This window comes from Neodiprion pinetum, chromosome 1 (assembly GCF_021155775.2).
Source record: "Neodiprion pinetum isolate iyNeoPine1 chromosome 1, iyNeoPine1.2, whole genome shotgun sequence".
NCBI classification, from domain to species: Eukaryota; Metazoa; Arthropoda; class Insecta; order Hymenoptera; family Diprionidae; genus Neodiprion; species Neodiprion pinetum.
This window is the reverse complement of record NC_060232.1, coordinates 12400663-12419626: the sequence shown is the minus strand read 5'-3', so window position 1 is coordinate 12419626 and position 18964 is coordinate 12400663. Positions and strand designations below refer to the sequence as shown.

General features: G+C 35.8%; 3 protein-coding genes across 5 annotated transcripts in view; all 3 read left to right on the top strand.

The window, feature by feature from the left end:
• The window catches only part of LOC124218055 (dipeptidase 1), a 142040-nt gene that overhangs the window by 35815 nt on the left and 87261 nt on the right, over positions 1–18964 (top strand). For all 3 annotated transcript variants that reach the window (XM_046624428.2, XM_046624421.2, XM_046624437.2), the window contains one exon: positions 8257–8389. In XM_046624428.2, coding sequence (XP_046480384.1) covers positions 8257–8389 — 133 coding nt within the window. The remainder of the gene's footprint in view (positions 1–8256; positions 8390–18964) is intronic.
• LOC138190761 (uncharacterized) lies at positions 11707–12984 on the top strand. The gene is made up of 4 exons (XM_069135025.1): positions 11707–12029; positions 12140–12742; positions 12876–12933; positions 12975–12984. The coding sequence occupies exons 1-4, from the start codon at positions 11849–11851 to the stop codon at positions 12982–12984; spliced, it is 852 nt and encodes a 283-aa protein (XP_068991126.1). The 5' UTR covers positions 11707–11848.
• LOC124218068 (uncharacterized) lies at positions 12941–14132 on the top strand. Its single transcript, XM_046624451.2, has 2 exons — positions 12941–13159; positions 13239–14132. The coding sequence occupies exons 1-2, from the start codon at positions 13082–13084 to the stop codon at positions 14073–14075; spliced, it is 915 nt and encodes a 304-aa protein (XP_046480407.1). The 5' UTR covers positions 12941–13081; the 3' UTR covers positions 14076–14132.

The window sequence follows — 18964 nt, the reverse complement described above, 5'->3', positions numbered from 1 at the left end:
ACATACCGTCAAATTCGCATATCTTGACTTGAACTTGTCTGTATCGACGTTTCGAGCTAACTTCAATGAAAATTTATCGCGTATACTTCATCCTCTGGAAAGAACATCACTCTGTCAAACTTCAGCTAACAGTTGGAAACATTATCCCTGAGAAAATGTGTTCTGTCATCAACAGCAAACTGACCACGTATTCGAGACTACACATATATGTATATCCCAGAGTTCAATCTCCGAGACCTCAATTATAGAAATCTTCGTGTAATTAGGGATGACCAGAGAGCACCAGCGGTTATCCAAGAGGAGATCTCTCGGATTTGCACTTCGTTAAGCGTTTTCCGGTTATCACGCTGATTGCTCCATTTTCTGACCCTTCTCAAAGTTCACCGGGTAGCGGTTAGTTAGTGACTGTTTGTCCGCAATAGTTTTTGTCGATGAGTGTTTCGTGTGATAAGGAACGTACTGCACACCTTCGAATCACAGCTCGCCAAAGTCTTGCAGCAATCTCAGAGTATATTCGAATAAGAAGTTTCGAACCCCTTTTATCTGTAATTTTGTGATTGGAGAACCTATTCGCAATCACGTCATCCAGCACGAGTATTCCAGCGCTGGATACTCATGTTACAAATAATCGCTGATCTAGAGTTCCCAATTGACAAGAGTATGTACACAATGCAATTTGAACACCTTGAAGGGAATGCCAAGAGGAAATGACGTAGTTTTTAAAGGTGACAAATGCAGGAGTTGGACCTTGGGTGGGTGGTAAACAGACCAGATTGGAGTGGTCCTCGAGTTGGTATAGTCAATGAAGCGAAAGTTTTTGAACTGAACTGGCGATTTTTATCCCCCACTGACAAGGAAAATCAGTTTAGTCTTCACCTTAAATTTCGTTGCAGCTCATGTATGTTGCAGAGCATTAAAAACTGAAAGACAAGTATTTTTCTATTGGCAAAAAAACAGTTTAAATGGGTGAAAACGATTCCCAAGGATGGCCTCCCAATAAGGTGGTTTCTCAGTTTCGCATAGGAGCGCTTCACGTTTTTAAATAAGATCAACGCTGAAATGATTCATTCATCGATAGAAACATTTCAGCGATGGTTTCATTCGAATCCATCAAGCACATCAAGAAACCACCGCGTGTGTTGTGTGCCCACCTTTGGGGGTCATATTCACGCCTTCGAACCATTTTTACGCCGATTACGAATGAAGTGTATTTTAGTTTTCAATGTTCTACAACGTACATGAGTTGCAGCAAGTTCGAAGAGGGACACCAAACTGGTGTTCCTTGTGAGGAAAGTCTGCTATACGGGGCCATAGAAATGTGTAAGGGGGAAAATTTTGGATCCGTTTGAATTTCGGTGGGACTGTCCGTTAGTGTAGAAGGTAAGTACATTGTACCTTTGATTAAATAAAATGGTACAGAAAAATTCAGTACTGTCACTGAGAAAAAATCTTCGATCCAGGAATAAATCGTCGAATTTTGATCATTCTAATCTTGAAGGTTGAATACCTAATAACCATTATAAGTAATCAACTCAGTGTCATTGATTTCTATTGACCTTGTCATAGCCAAGAGTTTTTCATGGTAATACAGTGTCATTGATCAGAATAATGATCACCCGAATGATGAAGATCCTTTGCATTTCCTTTATTACAAGGTCTTGAGACCATGAAGCAGTAATCAATGTTTCTACCAGATGCTTTTGGTGACCAAGATGGTTGTGGTTAGATAATTTCAATTTCTCGTACCACAATGTATACGAATCCACCTAAGAAGTATTAATCACTATTTTTGATGCCAGAGATGATGTATTGTCCAGTTGGGCATGTACTGTATTTATCTGAAATATGATTAGAAGTAATGGTTAATTTAACCAGAGGTTCTTATCGGAAAGATGATTTATGGGTGTAGATTTAACTGATTGTGAATATTTCTGTGAATTTCATTTTACAATTACGGAGTATTTGACTTACCTTTTCATCCGTATCGTACAGATCGAGACAGATCGAGTAAGCAGCGTTCATTCTGGCACATATTGGGTGTGTGCAGTTTTCTTTGCAGAATATTAAACAGGCGCTGCTAGCAATTTGTCAAATCAGTCGGTTGATAGAAGCTACACCTCCCTCGGGCAGAAACTGATAGGGTCTTCTCGGAGATGTCATCTGTCATCCTGTATAATGGAAGCCCCGACGAATTGTGAGAAATTGTGGTGTCAAGAATATCATAGATATTTCTTCCATATTTCGAGCGTGGAAAATATCTCCATGTGAAAGCAAGTTTACAGAGCAATACGTTGAGTGCTTATAACTGATTTTTTCGTCAGCTGACTCTTCAAAATCTGGTTCATTTAACGGGGTGATAATTTTGAATAGCAGAAAGGTATCAGTTTGTCCTGGTTATTAAGTTTTGAAAATAGGAAAACGGATTACGACTTTTCACATACGCAAATTGTAATAAGCGGATAACAGAATTCTCAACCAACTTGAATTTTGCACGTCATTATAATATTGTCAGTTATCTGAAACCAAGTAGCCGGAAAACACCAGAACAATAACAAAGACAGGTATTTTCAGAGTTCGAACACCCGCAATTGTAGTCAGAATTGAAAATTCGAATGTATTTTTTACCGACATTCATTTATGACTCACAAAATTTAGTTCAAACATGAACAGCAAAAAAGTTACTCAAACATTTTTTAAATGAAGAAGAAGTCTAACCTTTCCACATTTAAGGATCATTTTTAAATACTAACTTACAGTAACAACCATGAAGAATAGAATAAAAGTAATTTACAGATGGCATCTGCGAGAACAGGGTGGGTGCGTGAATTTCAAATAAGGGTTCACGGGCAGCTGATTTAGTGCAGTGGCAGTTGCCGATGCACTTAGAATTTGGTTGAATATATACAGGATATGATGCAATAAGGAAGACTGAATATCCGTAAAAACGCAGTATCAGTTTGTCAAAAAAACTGTCTGTGTACATTGTTGATTTTTTGATACTTATTTATGGAAAGCCCCGCTCTATCTACAGAATTTTTAGATTGAAAATATGAAATGTTAGTTCTTTAATGGAGAAAGTAGTGATAAAGAGTCGGTTCTGCGTACCTACAGATCCCGATACCAACATCTTACCGATATTTTCAGCCGCTTCACAGCTCGGACCCAAACCCCTCTTTGGGGGGTGGGGATAACCCCCCATTCCGAAAGAAGTGGTGTTGACCAGAGTGGGGATAAGCCCCACTCCCGACAAAATGGGTTTGTGTCCGAGCTGTGAAGTGGCCAAAAATGTCGGTAAAATGTCGGTATCGGGATCTATACGTTGAACCGACTTTATGTCATTACCGGAGAATTTTGTGCAAATATTTTTCAAAATCATTCTGGTGTCATTTAAAAGAGAATTGGGTCTGAATACTACAACAGACGAGTGATGAACTACAAGTCTTGGTCGGTATCAATTCTGTACAAGGTGACTGTGAAATCAGAAATTTTGCATGTTCGAAGTTTTGCAGTTATTCAGCACAAACATTGAAATGGATTGAGATCAAGTTGAATTTGAACGTTTTTAGAAAAACAAAGTTTAAACACTTTCAAGTGAGGGTTTGAAATTTTTCCAGAATATATTCGTTTCTAAAATACTTCAGAATGAAAATTTCTCTAACGCTAGAAAGAGTAATGACAGCAGGTGACGGATATACATACCATACCCAATACGCGATTTTAAAAATTTCCGAGCTAAAATCTACTGGAAATGATTGGAAAATGAATCTATGAGAAAAAAAAATACATCCTTGAAGAGATAATTATACTCGGTAAATTCTCGTTTGATTTAGATTTTTCCCATGAAAATTGACAGAAAAAAAAAAAAAATAAAGTGTAAAATGATCATGAAATCCGATGTAATTCTTATTATGAAACGAAAGCCTTGTAGAACAGCATAAATAGTTGAGATAAAAATATGAAGAAATTAAGGAATTGTTTTTGAATAATTTGGAGCCGATGTGAGGAGCGGCCTGAAAAAAATTCGCTAACACTCTGAACAAGGACCACGCTATCGCATACAGTTCATCGAGCAGTGTGGTAATACTGGAATCCCAATACCGGCAAACTGACGGCTTGTTGCTGGTCAATATCAGTCACGGGTGCATGAACTGGTAGAGAAAAGGTATGTGAATGCCAGCGCTTTGCCAGAGTCGCCGATTCTGGCCCATTAGAAGACCGACAGTTCTGTGTTTCGTGGAATAGGTTATCCACTATTATATATGAAAATAGTATTCGATATTTATGTCACCAGAATCACGTGGAAATATTTTTGAAGCTAGTCTGGTTTATACATAGTAGTTAAAGTGTAACTTAACCGCAATCAGATCCTTTCTCGAATGATACAAAATTTCTCTTCAAGCCTTACTTGAGATCTTCAAGTACAATTAGCTGTAGTTGTTTTACAAATTTCTTTAAGAATTGGAACAATAATGCAAATACGATAAGCATATAAGTTATAATTGGTAACGGTATGAGAAGCCAGATTATCTCTGATATCATTTCATTTATATAATCTTATGTACTTTAAATTGTAACTGGAAGTAGGAATGGATGATATTATTATTTTTTCTATAATGCGTATAAGAAACATTCATATATTACAAATAAAATATTTAAACATATAAAAATATTTTCTGATAAAGATAGAGGTATAAAGAAAGATGGTAGGCTTGAAGATTCAAATTATGTAGCAAATCGTTTTATTGGCAATTATCAAGATTTTTGCGTTCACTGAAGTGTTCCTGGAATCTATTTCCATCTAATTCATACGGAAACTTGTAGAGTAACCATACCTAATCAACTGTACTTACAACTATTTGTCTAGCAGCAGATGCTGAGTTAAGTAACGACAGAAATAATTGCATCATTCAAGAACGTATCTCTGTGAATCACGGACTATTTGTCAGGCTGATTTTGAAAATGTTTGTGATTGGGTTGATATGAATGTCATTTTTATATAGTAGATAAGCTTATCAATATACATTAGAGTTCGATTGAGGTTACATACCTGATGGGCTAAAGTCGACCTAACCTAACATGACAATCTTCGTGGGTGGTCGATAAAATCGAAGGATTTTCAACACAATGACATGGTTATTGGATTCATCTTGAATCCAACTTCGTGAAAATATTATCTTGTAATTTTTCAAAATATGTTAGTTTTTTAAAAATTCATTTCAAACATGAAAATAAATTTTTCTTCGATGGATAGCAAAACTTTTCTATAGTGATAGTTTCATTGGCGCAGGATCTGTAATTTTTTTAAGTTGCAATATCGTTTATTGCATGGTTCTCAACTCACGGGATATAGTTTTTCAGATCTTTAATTTTTTATTTGATGAACCACAAAAAAATCTACCTACTGATAAAACATTCATTGCCTGAAATTCTCAGTAATATTATTGCATTTTCACGCACTGAGAAAAAGATGACTTTAAATATGTGACTTGAAACACGTATTCTTATTCAGCAATCACTCTGCTGGCAAATGACTTCTGTGAAATTACAATACAGGTTTTTCGTAACGTCAACGATTGATTACATTGTAAAAAATTGCGTCTATCAGAGGCTTATACAAGATCCACAACTCTAAGAAAGATGCTCCTATGTCTGTAGCCTCTAAAAGATATGAACATGGTATCCACACTTTTCGCCGTTTCATCAAAGTCAGTAATGGGTGTAATTTATTGGACATCCGCAAATATCCATGGCATATAATTGAAAGTTCAGCAGACAGCCGTCAGAGGGTTCATGCCAGCTCGCTCCTCTCCCTATTGAGAAGAGCGTCGAGTGAAATTAAGCTCTGCGCAACTTGACCTTTAAATTGACTCTGAATGTCGTCAGGTGATTTGGGATTTGGCCAACCTTGGCCTACCATTTTGTGTATATCGATAACAAACTGTGCACATGTTGATTTCTGAATTCTTTACGGCCCCTATACACAAGTACAAGAGAGTCAAGTGAAATAATGCTAGTTGGAGATGTGAATCTCTTCTCCAAATATTTCATGAGATTTTTTAGGATACATAGCAGAGCTTTATGCGATGAACAACAACCGAACGTTTGAATCTCTTATGAATGTAGTTTGAACATAATTTCAGTCGAAATGGTGTAGACACAGAAATGTTGAATATCCATTATGCATATCCATGGCACCTCCGTTGGAGATGGAATGCTCCGTGTGGGTAAGGAAAAATGTTACAAGAAAGAAGGTAGAGCCAGATCACGTGAACATAATTCGTATACGTCATTGTCTTCGTTCCTTGATGAAACGTGATGTATGGTAAAGAACGGTACAAACGTGTAAACACATAATGAATGTATGGGCAAATCCACGTCGAATCGGACAAGAATTGACTTGACAACTTTTAAGTTGACAAAACGCTAACCTTTCAATAGTATTGAATATTATGCTATGACAACTCCGATAAAGAAAACAGTACACGAGTTTTCTTTTCACGCGTACTTTGCATGAAAAAAAGGTTTCGAGAGATTTCAAAAATACGAGGTCAAAAGACTCCAAAAGCTCGCCCGGTTCCACATTTGCCTGCCCATACACGTTGTATAATCCGATTATGTGAGGGAATATACTCATGAATATAGGTATACTTTAGTTACGCTCAGTTGTCTACAGTGTAGTACCAACCGTATAATGCAGAACTCTTTATATGGTTTCAACCCTCGATGCAATTCATCACTGTCTTAACTAATTTAGACCCAGCGAAGGATCTACCGAGTACCTACCGCTGCTGGGAGTCCATTGATCTCGGGTCATCCTTTATATAGCCCAGGGGATTCACGAATTTACGACTATTTGACCAAACGGAATTTATCAAAGGGTCTGCAGGGCCGAAGTTCAGCGTACAGTTTCAACTGAATTTCGCTTTGTGAAGACGTTGGAAATTGTAATTAGCCAATTCACGTCAAAAATATCTACAGAGCTGGAAAGCACTTCTGTGATGTTCATAAATATCTCGAGCCCTAAGTAGAGATATTAATCAAACCTATCGAAGTAGACCGATGCCCAATATTTCAGAAGTCGAAGATTCTTGTTCGTCGTCTCAACATGCTTGTTTATATGCAGACACTGTTTGTAAATACCAGGGCAATGGCGGGTAAAACTGTGGTGGAGTTCAAAAATCAAAATAAGAATTGTGTTTGGTTCAAAAATTATAACAAGTTGACCGTTTGAACTGATTATTAAGTTTTTTTTTCTGCCTAATTAAAAATTACATCAATACTTGTTTGGTCTTTCTTTCTTATTTTCATTCTATAATTGAAGTTCGTCCGGCGATTGAAACATAGAAAAAAGTAAAGACGACGTTAATTTTTAGAAAGTAAAACAGACTTGTTGCGTTCAATAATTTATTTTCCTTGGACGCAGATAAGAATGAGAGAAATACTCAACGGATACTTAGAACCCTTTTAATTTCGGGAAAGACACTTAGAAATCAGATCGATACTTTCAGTTTTCAATAGAATTTTTTCACCAACCAAACCTTCTGTTTGATGTTTATTTTGTAAAAAGTTTACGGCATTGGCTGTTTGTAAAAATTGAAATTACACGCTGTGGAGCATACAGAGAAATTTCAGGAACACGTCAGAGAGTTCGTGCATTCCTAAAACACATTATAGATGTAACTTTCCTCGTATTTCTTTTTCTGAAATCTAAATGAAAAAGTCTAAATCTGGAAAACAAGTGATCGGCTCCAAAACTTCGGCACAATGTGTGTTTTGGGGTGCGAGAGATATTGTTTTTCGAAATTACATTTCTTTCTTATCATGTCCGAAAATATTATCAGAATTGGATATACGCTTATCGAACTCTTTTGAATGCAGTTTAAATCTCGAAAGTACTTCATAAAGTCTAAGAATTAACATTCTCAATAATTTTACGAAAATTTTTAACATGCAAAAGTTACTCGTCTATACTGGTATTTACCAAAAATCGATGAAAAACAATCCAAAATTCTGTATCGAAAAGTATTCATTGAAAGAAAGATACTGATTATATTTTGTAGCAATGCCGTGAAAATCTATCGATGTGCTTTAACGATATGTTGCTTTCTAATTACGTCTAAGATGTGGACTAAATCAGTGATTTTACATGAAAGTTCACTATCCCGCATCGCACGGGCACGTTTATGCAATTTTCCATAATTCGCACCTGTGCGTCGTTTTCTCAGAATCAATATTGTCTGTTTTTATGCATTACAGTTCTGGTCTGCCTACGTTCCCTGTTCCTCCCAGTACTTGGATTCTGTACAGCTGGCGCTAGAACAAATCGACTTGATACGGCGGCTTGTGAACAAGCATCCTCAGAACATGGTGCTGGTTACGACAGCTGCAGGTACGTTACGTTTTTCAGATTCACAATTGATTCAGCGTACGAAACATGCGACTATTTCATTAATCACGAGGGCTGGACTAGGAGCGTCGTTTGTAGATTTTTGGAAATAAGATTCGACCGAAGTTACGTGTTGTGTATTGAATTTCGTTCCCACCTTGCAGTCCGAAACAAAATACTAAAAGTTCTTAATCTTTTGCCTCTCGATTTTATTCACAAAAAATAAAGAACGGAATATACTTTTTAGGGACGTCGTACGGAAGAATTTAGTTCGTTGGTCCAACAGGATTTTGCAATTAGCCCGTTCTCCCGGATAACAACTTAAGTAGACTTAAGTTTCAGTAAAAAATAACGAATGGTACATCAAGTTTTTGAACACGCATCGGGAGGAATTTTTATTTTTCACACTTCTTCACCAGACAAGACTCATATACAATCACTGAATGAATTCAAAAAACGATAAAAGATCTTGAAGTAAAGGCAAGTTAAAAATAAGACTTCGCTAGTTTTTTCATAAAACAAAATTCCCTCTATGGAAGTACAGTTTTCATGCACTATAGTCTCACTTTTATTATGATATCATGAGTTATTCATAGAATTTGAGGAATTGTCATGTTCTTGTCCACATGAAAGAAAACGTATCATCGAAACGTTTTTTGGAAAAACTGTTTATTCTTGTATTGAAAAAGCATGATGCAATTCATCCTTCAATGCAATTGACTCGTAACTTCTGTCAGGCGCAAATTTCGATTGATGTATAACACCAACGATCTAGCAAACAATCGTAACTTGATTTATAGCTGATATTCAACCTGAAATGCTTCAGAATTCGGAGCTAGTGGAATGCGGCATGAATCTTAATACCTTCCGTGGTTTCACACAGTCCACGGAGCACATTTAATCATTGTTGAAACGCCTACGGCTTCCAGAGCCCGCGGCATCATCTTCGCAAGCCCCTCGGAGACGGCATGTAAATGAAATCCGATGAACTTGGTGTTGACATTACACGTAACGAGGTCTTACCTAATCCGGTGACCCTTGTCAGCCTTTTTCGACCCTTCTCTTTTCGGTTCAAAAAAGGGGCTTTGGTAATGTATTTTGCATTTATTTTTGTACGGCGCAAGGTCTCGATTATTAACTCGTTGAAAACTCAAATGCCCCTCTCCGCCAACTGATGATACCTTCACGCTTACTGACTGAACCTACGAGCTAGGACGAAATTTGACCAGAGCGATAATTTTGTGCCAGTACCACGGAAGCTTTAAAAATAGTCGAAATGCATGATATTTTACTCTGTCGGTAAAGACTAACTGTAGCATCTCCTTAAATAATATTTCATTCGGCCAATCTAAATTCACCAAACTCATCTTTTCGCTTTTACCTGCAATTTCTCATCCCCATCTTATCACAGTTCACTTAATATTGTTACACAGGGTAAAATCATCCGCTTTGCCCTCCTTGCTAATGACCCAGTGGCCACCACAGATAAAAAATACATAAGAGTTCTCATATGTTATGAAATGAATGAGGTTGCTTCGTTAATCAATATTATTCTAAGACCAGTCCTGTTTCAAACTCTAAACTGAAAACATTTATCGCTATTAAACCTCTTTTCCCACCTTTTGATTTTGCCTGTCGGTCACTTCTTTGTTGCTCACCGAACCCGATGTATTTCCGTAACACCAAAAAGCGTTACGATATCTTTCAAAAATCAATTATTTATCCGATTATGTGGCTTAGGATTCTGAGTCGAAAGACTCGCCTTTGAGAAAGCTATACCTAATCTACGCCACCGTTGTTAATTTCAAGACCTACGAAGACAACAATCTTGGAAGTAAATATGATGCTGCTAATTAGTATCAGGATACAATTATACCGCAGATTAGCTACAACAGCCTAGCTCGCGGCATCGTTCCAAGGATTTCTTGCGTGGACCAAGAGCCAGACCATAATTCACCACCTTCCTGGCTTTCGTGCACCAGGTGTATAAGCATCTAGGTACCAGGGGTTAGTCACCACGGTCTTATTTATCGGTTGCTTTTAGACCTCTGCAGTAGTCAGCTGGTGACCGCGTTACTCTTAGAAGATGAACATATTTTGCCAATCTATTCTATATAATTATATATATAATCGGTATATAAAATATAGTTATAATTATAATTGGTGAAATTCTCACGAAACGTCGGATGCTCTCTATTCGTACTTAATTTTTTTTTCAGTTTCTTCTTGTCGCTTTAATAATCAGTTGCAGTAATAATAACGTAAGAAGGAGAAATGAAACTTTCACGCCTGCTGACGAGCTTATTTGCGACTCTGCAATTGGTATAATTTACGCAAATTGAGTTTTGTGGGATTCAAATTTTTTCCTCTTTCTTTCCTCCTCTCTTCTTTTATTCACGCTTTATGTGTATTGTACAGATATATATATACATTAGGCTGATTCAAAAAAAATGGCTAATTTTTTTTTTTCGAAATCCCCACATAAAAACTTCCGAGAAGGTGTGAAAAGACGCCTGTAAAAAGCAGAGCTCTTAATATTATTATTTAGAGGTCGCGCATTGGGAATTTCTATTTCCCATTTAAATAACACAGGAAGAAATTTTTTTAAATTTTGCAATTTCGTATTTTTGCAACGGCTCATTGAATCAGCGGACCAAAGCATATTCTTGTAGGAAATTTGACGCTCTACAAAAAAGGTCCTTACAAAGTTTTCGATAGACACACTCCTTCAAAAGTTATTCGAGGTCAAAGTTGAACTTACAAAAAAATTCAATGTTTTTTTTTTTTTTTCGATGATACTATGAATCTTTTCTCAATACTTTGCTAGTAATAATATTTCCTGATGTATTTTTGCTATTCGGAGATTTTTTTAACTTTACTTATAAGTAGATTCGTCTTTCGGCACAAAACCTTTGGTTTAGGCGCTTTTTTTCAAACGAATGAACTGAAGTTGCTTTATTAAAAAAAAATTACTTACAGTAGCTCATTCAGAAATGGAGTTCACTTGTTTACCGACATAACCTAAAAGACACATGTTTTGATTTTCCTCGTTACTGTGCCACATTGTTTCTAACTCTCTTTTCAATCGAACTTCAGATATTACTATTTATTATTTTGCTCTCTAAGTTTATTGTTTTGTTGTTTATCATTTCATTGACTATAATGGAAAATAAAAAATACTTAATTGGTGATATCAAAGAAAATCTTGTTGGACGAAAATTACCAACAAACGGAGAGGTTTTATCAGCGTTCTTATATCAGCATTGTATACACAAACTAACATTAAAAAAAAGTGCTACAGGTACAATAAAAAAAGTTGAAGAAAAATGGTTACAAGCTGGACTTCCAACTTGCAAAAATTCTCATGCTGTGCAGAAAGTTTTACAATTATTTAATGAATGGTTGAAACTCAAGAAAAGTCGATATCGAAAAAAATCTACTACGCAGAAAAAAAAAGAGACAATGTTAAAAGAAAAGTTTGTAAAATTATTTGATATTGCTCGTTTAGATCCGAAGCAAAAACTTGATGATACAAAAAAACTATTTTTGGAATCTCAACGATCTAACAAACGTTATGGATTTATTGACACAAGTGCTTCAAATGAAGAAATTCATCAAGTTGCCATGGATATTGATGTTGATGGTTATTATTTATTTTATTTTTTTAGAAAACAATTATTTCATATTTTATCTCAAATAGGATTGCATTTGTTTCTTAAGTATTAGCTGTTAATCATATATATTTGATAATAGGTATTAATCAGCCTACAACTAGTAGTCCAGTTCAGGATGGTAGTATTATTTCACGGTTCCAATCGACAATTGGTACAGGAACGACATCTGGAAGTCAACAATCAGAAATGTTTTCTGACTTTGAACCTCCATCTAGTCAGCCAAATCCTCCTCCTAAAATTGATATAATGACTCCTGAACTTGTATCTGCCCTCGATCGAGCAAATGTTACTAGTCGAAATGCTACTTTTATCTTAGCTCCTGCTTACCAAAGTATTGGAATAGATATTGAAACATTAAATTTAAGCTACAGTACTATCCGGCGAGCCCGTCTTAGATTTAGACAAGCTATCGCAGAGCACTTGAAAGAAAAGTTTAAAACTGAAGATCGCTATACTGTACATTGGGATGGTAAAATTTTAACTGATTTGACCGGTTCTGAATCTGTAGATAGAATTGCAATAATATTATCTACTTCGAACGTCAATCAACTCCTCGGTGTACCAAAAATATTTGACGGAACTGCAGAAAATCATGCTGTAGCTATATTAAATACATTGGAAGACTGGAAAGTTACTCCTTACATTAAGGCTATGTGCTTTGACACTCCAGCAGTGAATACTGGTATGGTTTGTTTCGTTATCTTTAAATAATTGAAAATCTAGTTAATACCTACTAATTAATACTATTTTCTCACTTATGTTTCTCTTAATAATTGGCACTATCTTTAATTTACATATTCATACATTATTTACAGGAATACTAAATGGCACAGCCGCTTTGATTGAAAGAAAATTGAACCGGAAAATAATTTGGTTACCTTGTCGCCACCACATTTTCGAAATTATTTTGAAAGGAGTTTTTGAGGTGTTTTGGCCCACAACTTCTGGTCCCAGTGTACCTATTTTTGGGCGATTTAAAAATTGGTGGAGCAAAGCCGATCATTTAAAGTATCAAAGTGGCATGAAAGATGAATTTGTTGCAAATGCCTTGAATACAGACAGACTTGAAATAATTAATCTCATCGATAATTTCTTAACGGTATATTTCTTATAATTTATATTTGAAATAGTTGGGAATTCGTGTTTAAAGATTTTAATTAAAAAATTTTTTTAAACAGGTTACTCAGCCAAGGAATGATTACAAAGAACTTCTCGAGTTATCATTGATTTTTCTTGATGGTCTTCCAGAAAATGAAATAAGTTTCAAATGTCCAGGAACGATGCATCATGCTCGATGGATGAATAAGGCCATTTACAGCTTGAAAATTTTCATGTTCAGAGACCAATTTTCTCTTTCTAAACGAGAAATTAATAGTTTGCGTCAAATATGTATTTTTATTATTTTAATCTACATTAAAGTATGGTTTACTTGTTCGTTGGCAATCGAAGCACCGAATAATGATTTGCAATTGTTGAAAAAGTTACTTCTTTGCGAGGAAATTCAATCATCAGTCGTACAAAAAGCATTAAAAAAATTTAGTGATCATCTATGGTACATGAATGAAGAACTAGCAGCACTGGCATTGTTTGACAACAATGTCTCAAATGAAATAAAAAAAAAAATGTGTGAAGCAATTATTAATAATAAGGAGAGTAAAATTATTCGAGAAAAACGATACGTTGCTAAAGGAATCGAATTGGAATCATTTTTTGATAAAGATTTAAGTGAATTCGTCTCGAAAAATTCACTCATGCTTTTTGAAGCCTTCGATTTATCATACGATTTTCTTGAAGTCGACGTATCATTATGGTCTAATAATGAAAGTTATAGAGATAATTTAGATTTTTTTAGAAGACTTTCTGTAGTTAATGACTCAGCAGAACGAGGTATTGCTCTGATTGAGGATTACAACAACTGTTTAACCAAGAACGAAGAACAATTACAGTATCTATTGCAAGTCGTCCAAGAACATCGTCGTAGTTTCCCAGATTGTAATAAAACAACCTTGAAATAGTCTTTATTTGAGAATATTATAGACGAGAAATCTAAATGTAAAAGTTATAGAATATAACACAATAAATATATCTGACTATAATTGGGCTTTTTCAATCATTAATTTTCCCATCGAGTCAATATAAAGTTACCTTACAAAAATGCGATGTTAAATAATAAACATGTTATCATGGAGAATCCATAACTGATGCACTTGACTATTTAAAAATGTAATTGTTCCGAAATCTATCTTCTTTATAACAAAATAATGAGAAAAGATTCATAGTATCATCGAAAAAAAAAAAACATTGAATTTTTTTGTAAGTTCAACTTTGACCTCGAATAACTTTTGAAGGAGTGTGTCTATCGAAAACTTTGTAAGGACCTTTTTTGTAGAGCGTCAAATTTCCTACAAGAATATGCTTTGGTCCGCTGATTCAATGAGCCGTTGCAAAAATACGAAATTGCAAAATTTAAAAAAATTTCTTCCTGTGTTATTTAAATGGGAAATAGAAATTCCCGATGCGCGACCTCTAAATAATAATATTAAGAGCTCTGCTTTTTACAGGCGTCTTTTCACACCTTCTCGGAAGTTTTTATGTGGGGATTTCGAAAAAAAAAAATTAGCCATTTTTTTTGAATCAGCCTAATATACATATATATATATATATATATCTCGATACTTATGTGCCCTAACTTCTCGCCATACCCTTCGCCCTTTCTGACCATCAAAACAGTCGAGCTTTCGACGAATACTAATTTACCGAGGAACGCGATCAGAGCTTTCGCCGATACACGTACATGATATACACGTGCATACACATATAAATACACATACGTAATGCACACGCTTGACCTGGCCTCGGGGTATTCACGGAACGTTGAAGAAAAGGCACGATTCCCGTACTATCTTTAATGAGAACGTGAACTTTCACGTCTAACGAAACAACAATGAGACATAAAACTTAAGGCATGATCTCGTTAAGTTCTTCGGGTAGATATAAGTATAGATGTATATACATAAGCACCCCCGCTCAAGTTTTCAGTTCTATGACAACGTACAAACTTTACTCCGCTGTTCTTATTGCGTCGATATATATATATATATATATATATCTATATATAGCGAGAACTTTCATTTTAATGGTAGGGAGAGAAAGAATAAAAAAGTTACGGAACGCGGCAGTAACTCTTCGGTGTAGGTATTGGTTAAATCAGTGAACACGTACATCACGCGTGAGAAAAATGTGTTCAATAGCTTAGAGAAATTATAAGCGTACGGATAGAAATCAAATATGAATGTTTGAGCGTTTGGTTACTTGTTTCGATTTCGTGTTTTGAATAGCGGATTGTAAATTTGCAAGCTTTCCAATCTTTTCACTTAAAATGTGCATATTTAAAGCATTCGGTGAAGATGAATCGTGGATCTTTTCGAAACTTTAATACTTATAGATTTAAAATGGCGAGAGCTTGAGCTTCTAAGTGTTTCCGAAAACGCTATGTACCTAGACATGAAATTATGAAAAAGTTTAAAAAAACTTTGATGCGTGGAGTCTTGATGTCAATCCATTGATCCGTATCAATGTTTACATGATTTTCAAAGTCTGGAACGACTGAACTTCGGGATGAAAAATCGTACATCGGATAAATTTGAAGTGGTTAAAAACTTTCGAAACGTTATCTTCATTTCCGATTGTAAGTCGCGGCCACTTCGTCTACCGTAGAAAAATTAACAACTTTGATGAATTTCTCAGTGGATACACTTTCTTCTGAAAAGTCGCCTCCTTTTCATCTCGGTATAATTAAATACATTACACTGAAAAAAATCTCTAGTAAAAATACGGGTATATCCTGACAAGAAGCTAATTGATGACAGAAAGAAAAAAAAAAAACACTGTAATATTCCTATCAGCAATGTTTAATTTCAAAAGATGTATTCTTCAGTTGCTGGCACATTTACTATGAATATTTATTGGCTGGCTAAGTAGAATACTATGGTTATTCTTTACCGACCACGTAAAACGTCACTTATTTTGAGAATCGTGGAAGCCAAAGCATCTAGTCGTCGTGTTCGTCGTATTTTTGTTTCTTTTTATACATTGACTTTATAAAAAGTACGTTCACTACGAGGATCGTAGAAGTATATCGTGAGGTATTGATCGGTTATTTTACTTTTGGAACTGAGATAAAAAGTGTCTGCCAAAGAAAGATTATTAGACTCTTTTTTTTAGAATTTCAAACTCACATCAAAGATTTGTTCGAACAGAACCTCCAATCACAATTCAAAATATGAAACTTCGAATCACCTTTTTAGCCTGATCAATGAGAGTATAGACGGATCATTTGGGTCCTCGACTGGTTAATTTTCAGTCACTTTCTTTAAATTAAATCTTGATTCTGCGAAAGTAACGGCGTTAAGGAAGTAAGTTCTGAGCAATGAAACGTAATGATCGAAGGTATTGTTCTGTCTTTTTAAAATACTAGAATTTTCAGAACGCGTGGTAAAGAACAGGCCCTCTGCAGTATCTCAGTTACACAATTCTACAAATTGAGCAATTAAAACCACAAAGCGTTACGATTTAACGAGCTACTAACTTTTAAATTACTAATAATAAACCGTAAGCCGTCGTTTCCATGGGCCGAGTTTATCGTGCTATTGCACCGAACGCAATAACGACTGTTTTACGCGCACACTTACCTAATTATCGAAGCTGAGGAATGGAATTGTGGAAAATAGCCCTTGAAGTCAGAATTATGAACCATTTCTGTGGACATTACAACCTCTGAATTAACGCACCTTCACAGCATCAAGTATCTTGTTATAATTACTGCTTAATTGATAGGCCGGTGCGATGTGGAGTTGACCGAGAATTATTGAAATAATTATGTACACCTGCAATCCTATATGCTAGAAATGGAATTACTATTTTGAGGGGACGTGATCTAGTACAAAATGATTAGAGCGAAATGATTTGGTACTCGTCGACAAATTTTCGTAGAAATGATTGACATAATTTGAGTATTGAATGTTGAAAAGGGAAACTTTCAACATGTCACCTGAAATTATGGAGTTTTTTTTACAGTTATCTAACTTTTCCCCTATTCGACAAAGTTTCATCGCTTCGCCTAACGAGTAGTAACATATACCGCTTTTACAGCTTTAGGGTGAAACTTGTGTGATCATTTTTTAATCAATGGCCGTAGGTTCAATCCGATTCTCTGAGGGTACATTAGTTATAAAATTCACCTGCTTGCGGAATTTATCTCGTTGTTATAGGTGTTTACGGTAGGTACGAGCATAACTGTGAACAAGGGCGGTATTCACTATTACGATTTCGTGAATTTAACATTGCAATTTGTAGTTAATGCTGCTTGACAGTGAATCCGTTTCGAAACATTAAATCATTCAAATTACCAAAGTTTCCAAGTTAAGGCAAAAAAGGCGTTTGACGATCAGCACGTGTCGTAATAAAGCTAGTTATGGCTCCTGTTTCAAGTTTCTACACGTCGATTACACGTCTATGTACGAAAAAAGAAAAATCCCTGAACTCGTTCCGTATGCGAATGAAACAAGTCGTTAAGTATTCCAACACATTTTCACCGATGACGTAAACGACAAATTACATTCGATCGCCGTTTTTTAATTATACAGTTTAACTGCAGCTTGTCTGACTCTCCCTATCGTTTTAATAAAAGTTATCATGGAAATCCAATGAAAGTTAAAAATTGCGATGCTGTAGGGGAAGCCTGAAAGCAAAGCCAATTAGAGACATATGTATTATGTGTAACGTGCACCGTAAAACATGTAAATTGGCGGTTAAAATTATACCTGGATGTGCCTTGTGTAGAATATGGAATATATGTACATGCACGGTGTGTAGGTACCAATAAGGATTGTGGGATTTTCAACTCGAACGAAATGTGCGGTTAAAGTTACGACAACATCCATGGAACGGACAAAAACAAACGCCGCATCTCGGTCGTGGCTGTGAGTAATTACGCGAATACCAGCAACCACCGCCCTACTAGGTGGCTATTCAACCGTAGATCGATATAATTCCTGGTAATTAATAATTATTGGCTCTTCCACTGTCGCTGAAGGCTAAGGCAGCTTTCACGGTGGACTGCAAACGGTTCTTGGAAGTGGCCAATCGCTGGCTGCGGATTAATAACTTGGAAACATAGCCAATTGGCGATCTTGAATTCAATTTTGCAGAGTGAGTTGTTCGGATACCATTCAATTTAGGCTGAATTTCAGATGGATTTTAATAGAGACAATTTCTAGCCGCGAATTATTTATCTTTGACTCTCAGTAATTGGCAACTCAAGGATTACTGAACTCCCTGACGGTGCTTCAATCTATGAGTGATGATGTAGATCGTCAATATGAAATTCACACCGTTTCCGCTTTCCAAAAGTTGGTATTTTCGTTGTTTTTTTTTTTTTTTTTTTTTTTATACCGCTACCGAGTGTCTTTAATTCACACAGCCAATCCGAATCGAATATTGTACCATTTCCCTGAAGGCTGAGACAATTGAAACTTTGCCTGCTGTAGCGTTTCCAATATATTGTAGATCGCAATAATGGCTTATCGGAATTCCATGAAATCCTTTGTTTCTAAAGCCGTACAAAATCACTGATAAATTAGTTGAGAAACGAATGATTCAGCGCTTCTCATCCTTGGACCCTTTTTTTCACCCCAACGCTTTCTGAAATACCCTTGGTTAGTTCAGATAAATAAATTGGCCCTGGTGTGATTGTACGTGCACTCTTACAATTCCAAATGTATTTTGCACTCATACCAAACTAAATAACTAATTACATGGCACAAATAATGTATGGCAGAAACAAGGACTTTACTTTGATCCGTAAACTTTAATTATACCTGCTCTTTGAGGTGACTCGAAGAGA

Coding starts and splice junctions, on each gene's coding strand:
- LOC124218068 (XM_046624451.2), top strand. CDS start 13,082: ATGAAAGATGAATTTGTTGCAAATGCCTTGAATACAGACAGACTTGAA. Junction 13,160..13,238: donor TCATCGATAATTTCTTAACG/GTATATTTCTTA, acceptor TTTTTTAAACAG/GTTACTCAGCCAAGGAATGA.
- LOC138190761 (XM_069135025.1), top strand. CDS start 11,849: ATGTTAAAAGAAAAGTTTGTAAAATTATTTGATATTGCTCGTTTAGAT. Junction 12,030..12,139: donor CATGGATATTGATGTTGATG/GTTATTATTTAT, acceptor ATTTGATAATAG/GTATTAATCAGCCTACAACT. Junction 12,743..12,875: donor CACTCCAGCAGTGAATACTG/GTATGGTTTGTT, acceptor CATTATTTACAG/GAATACTAAATGGCACAGCC.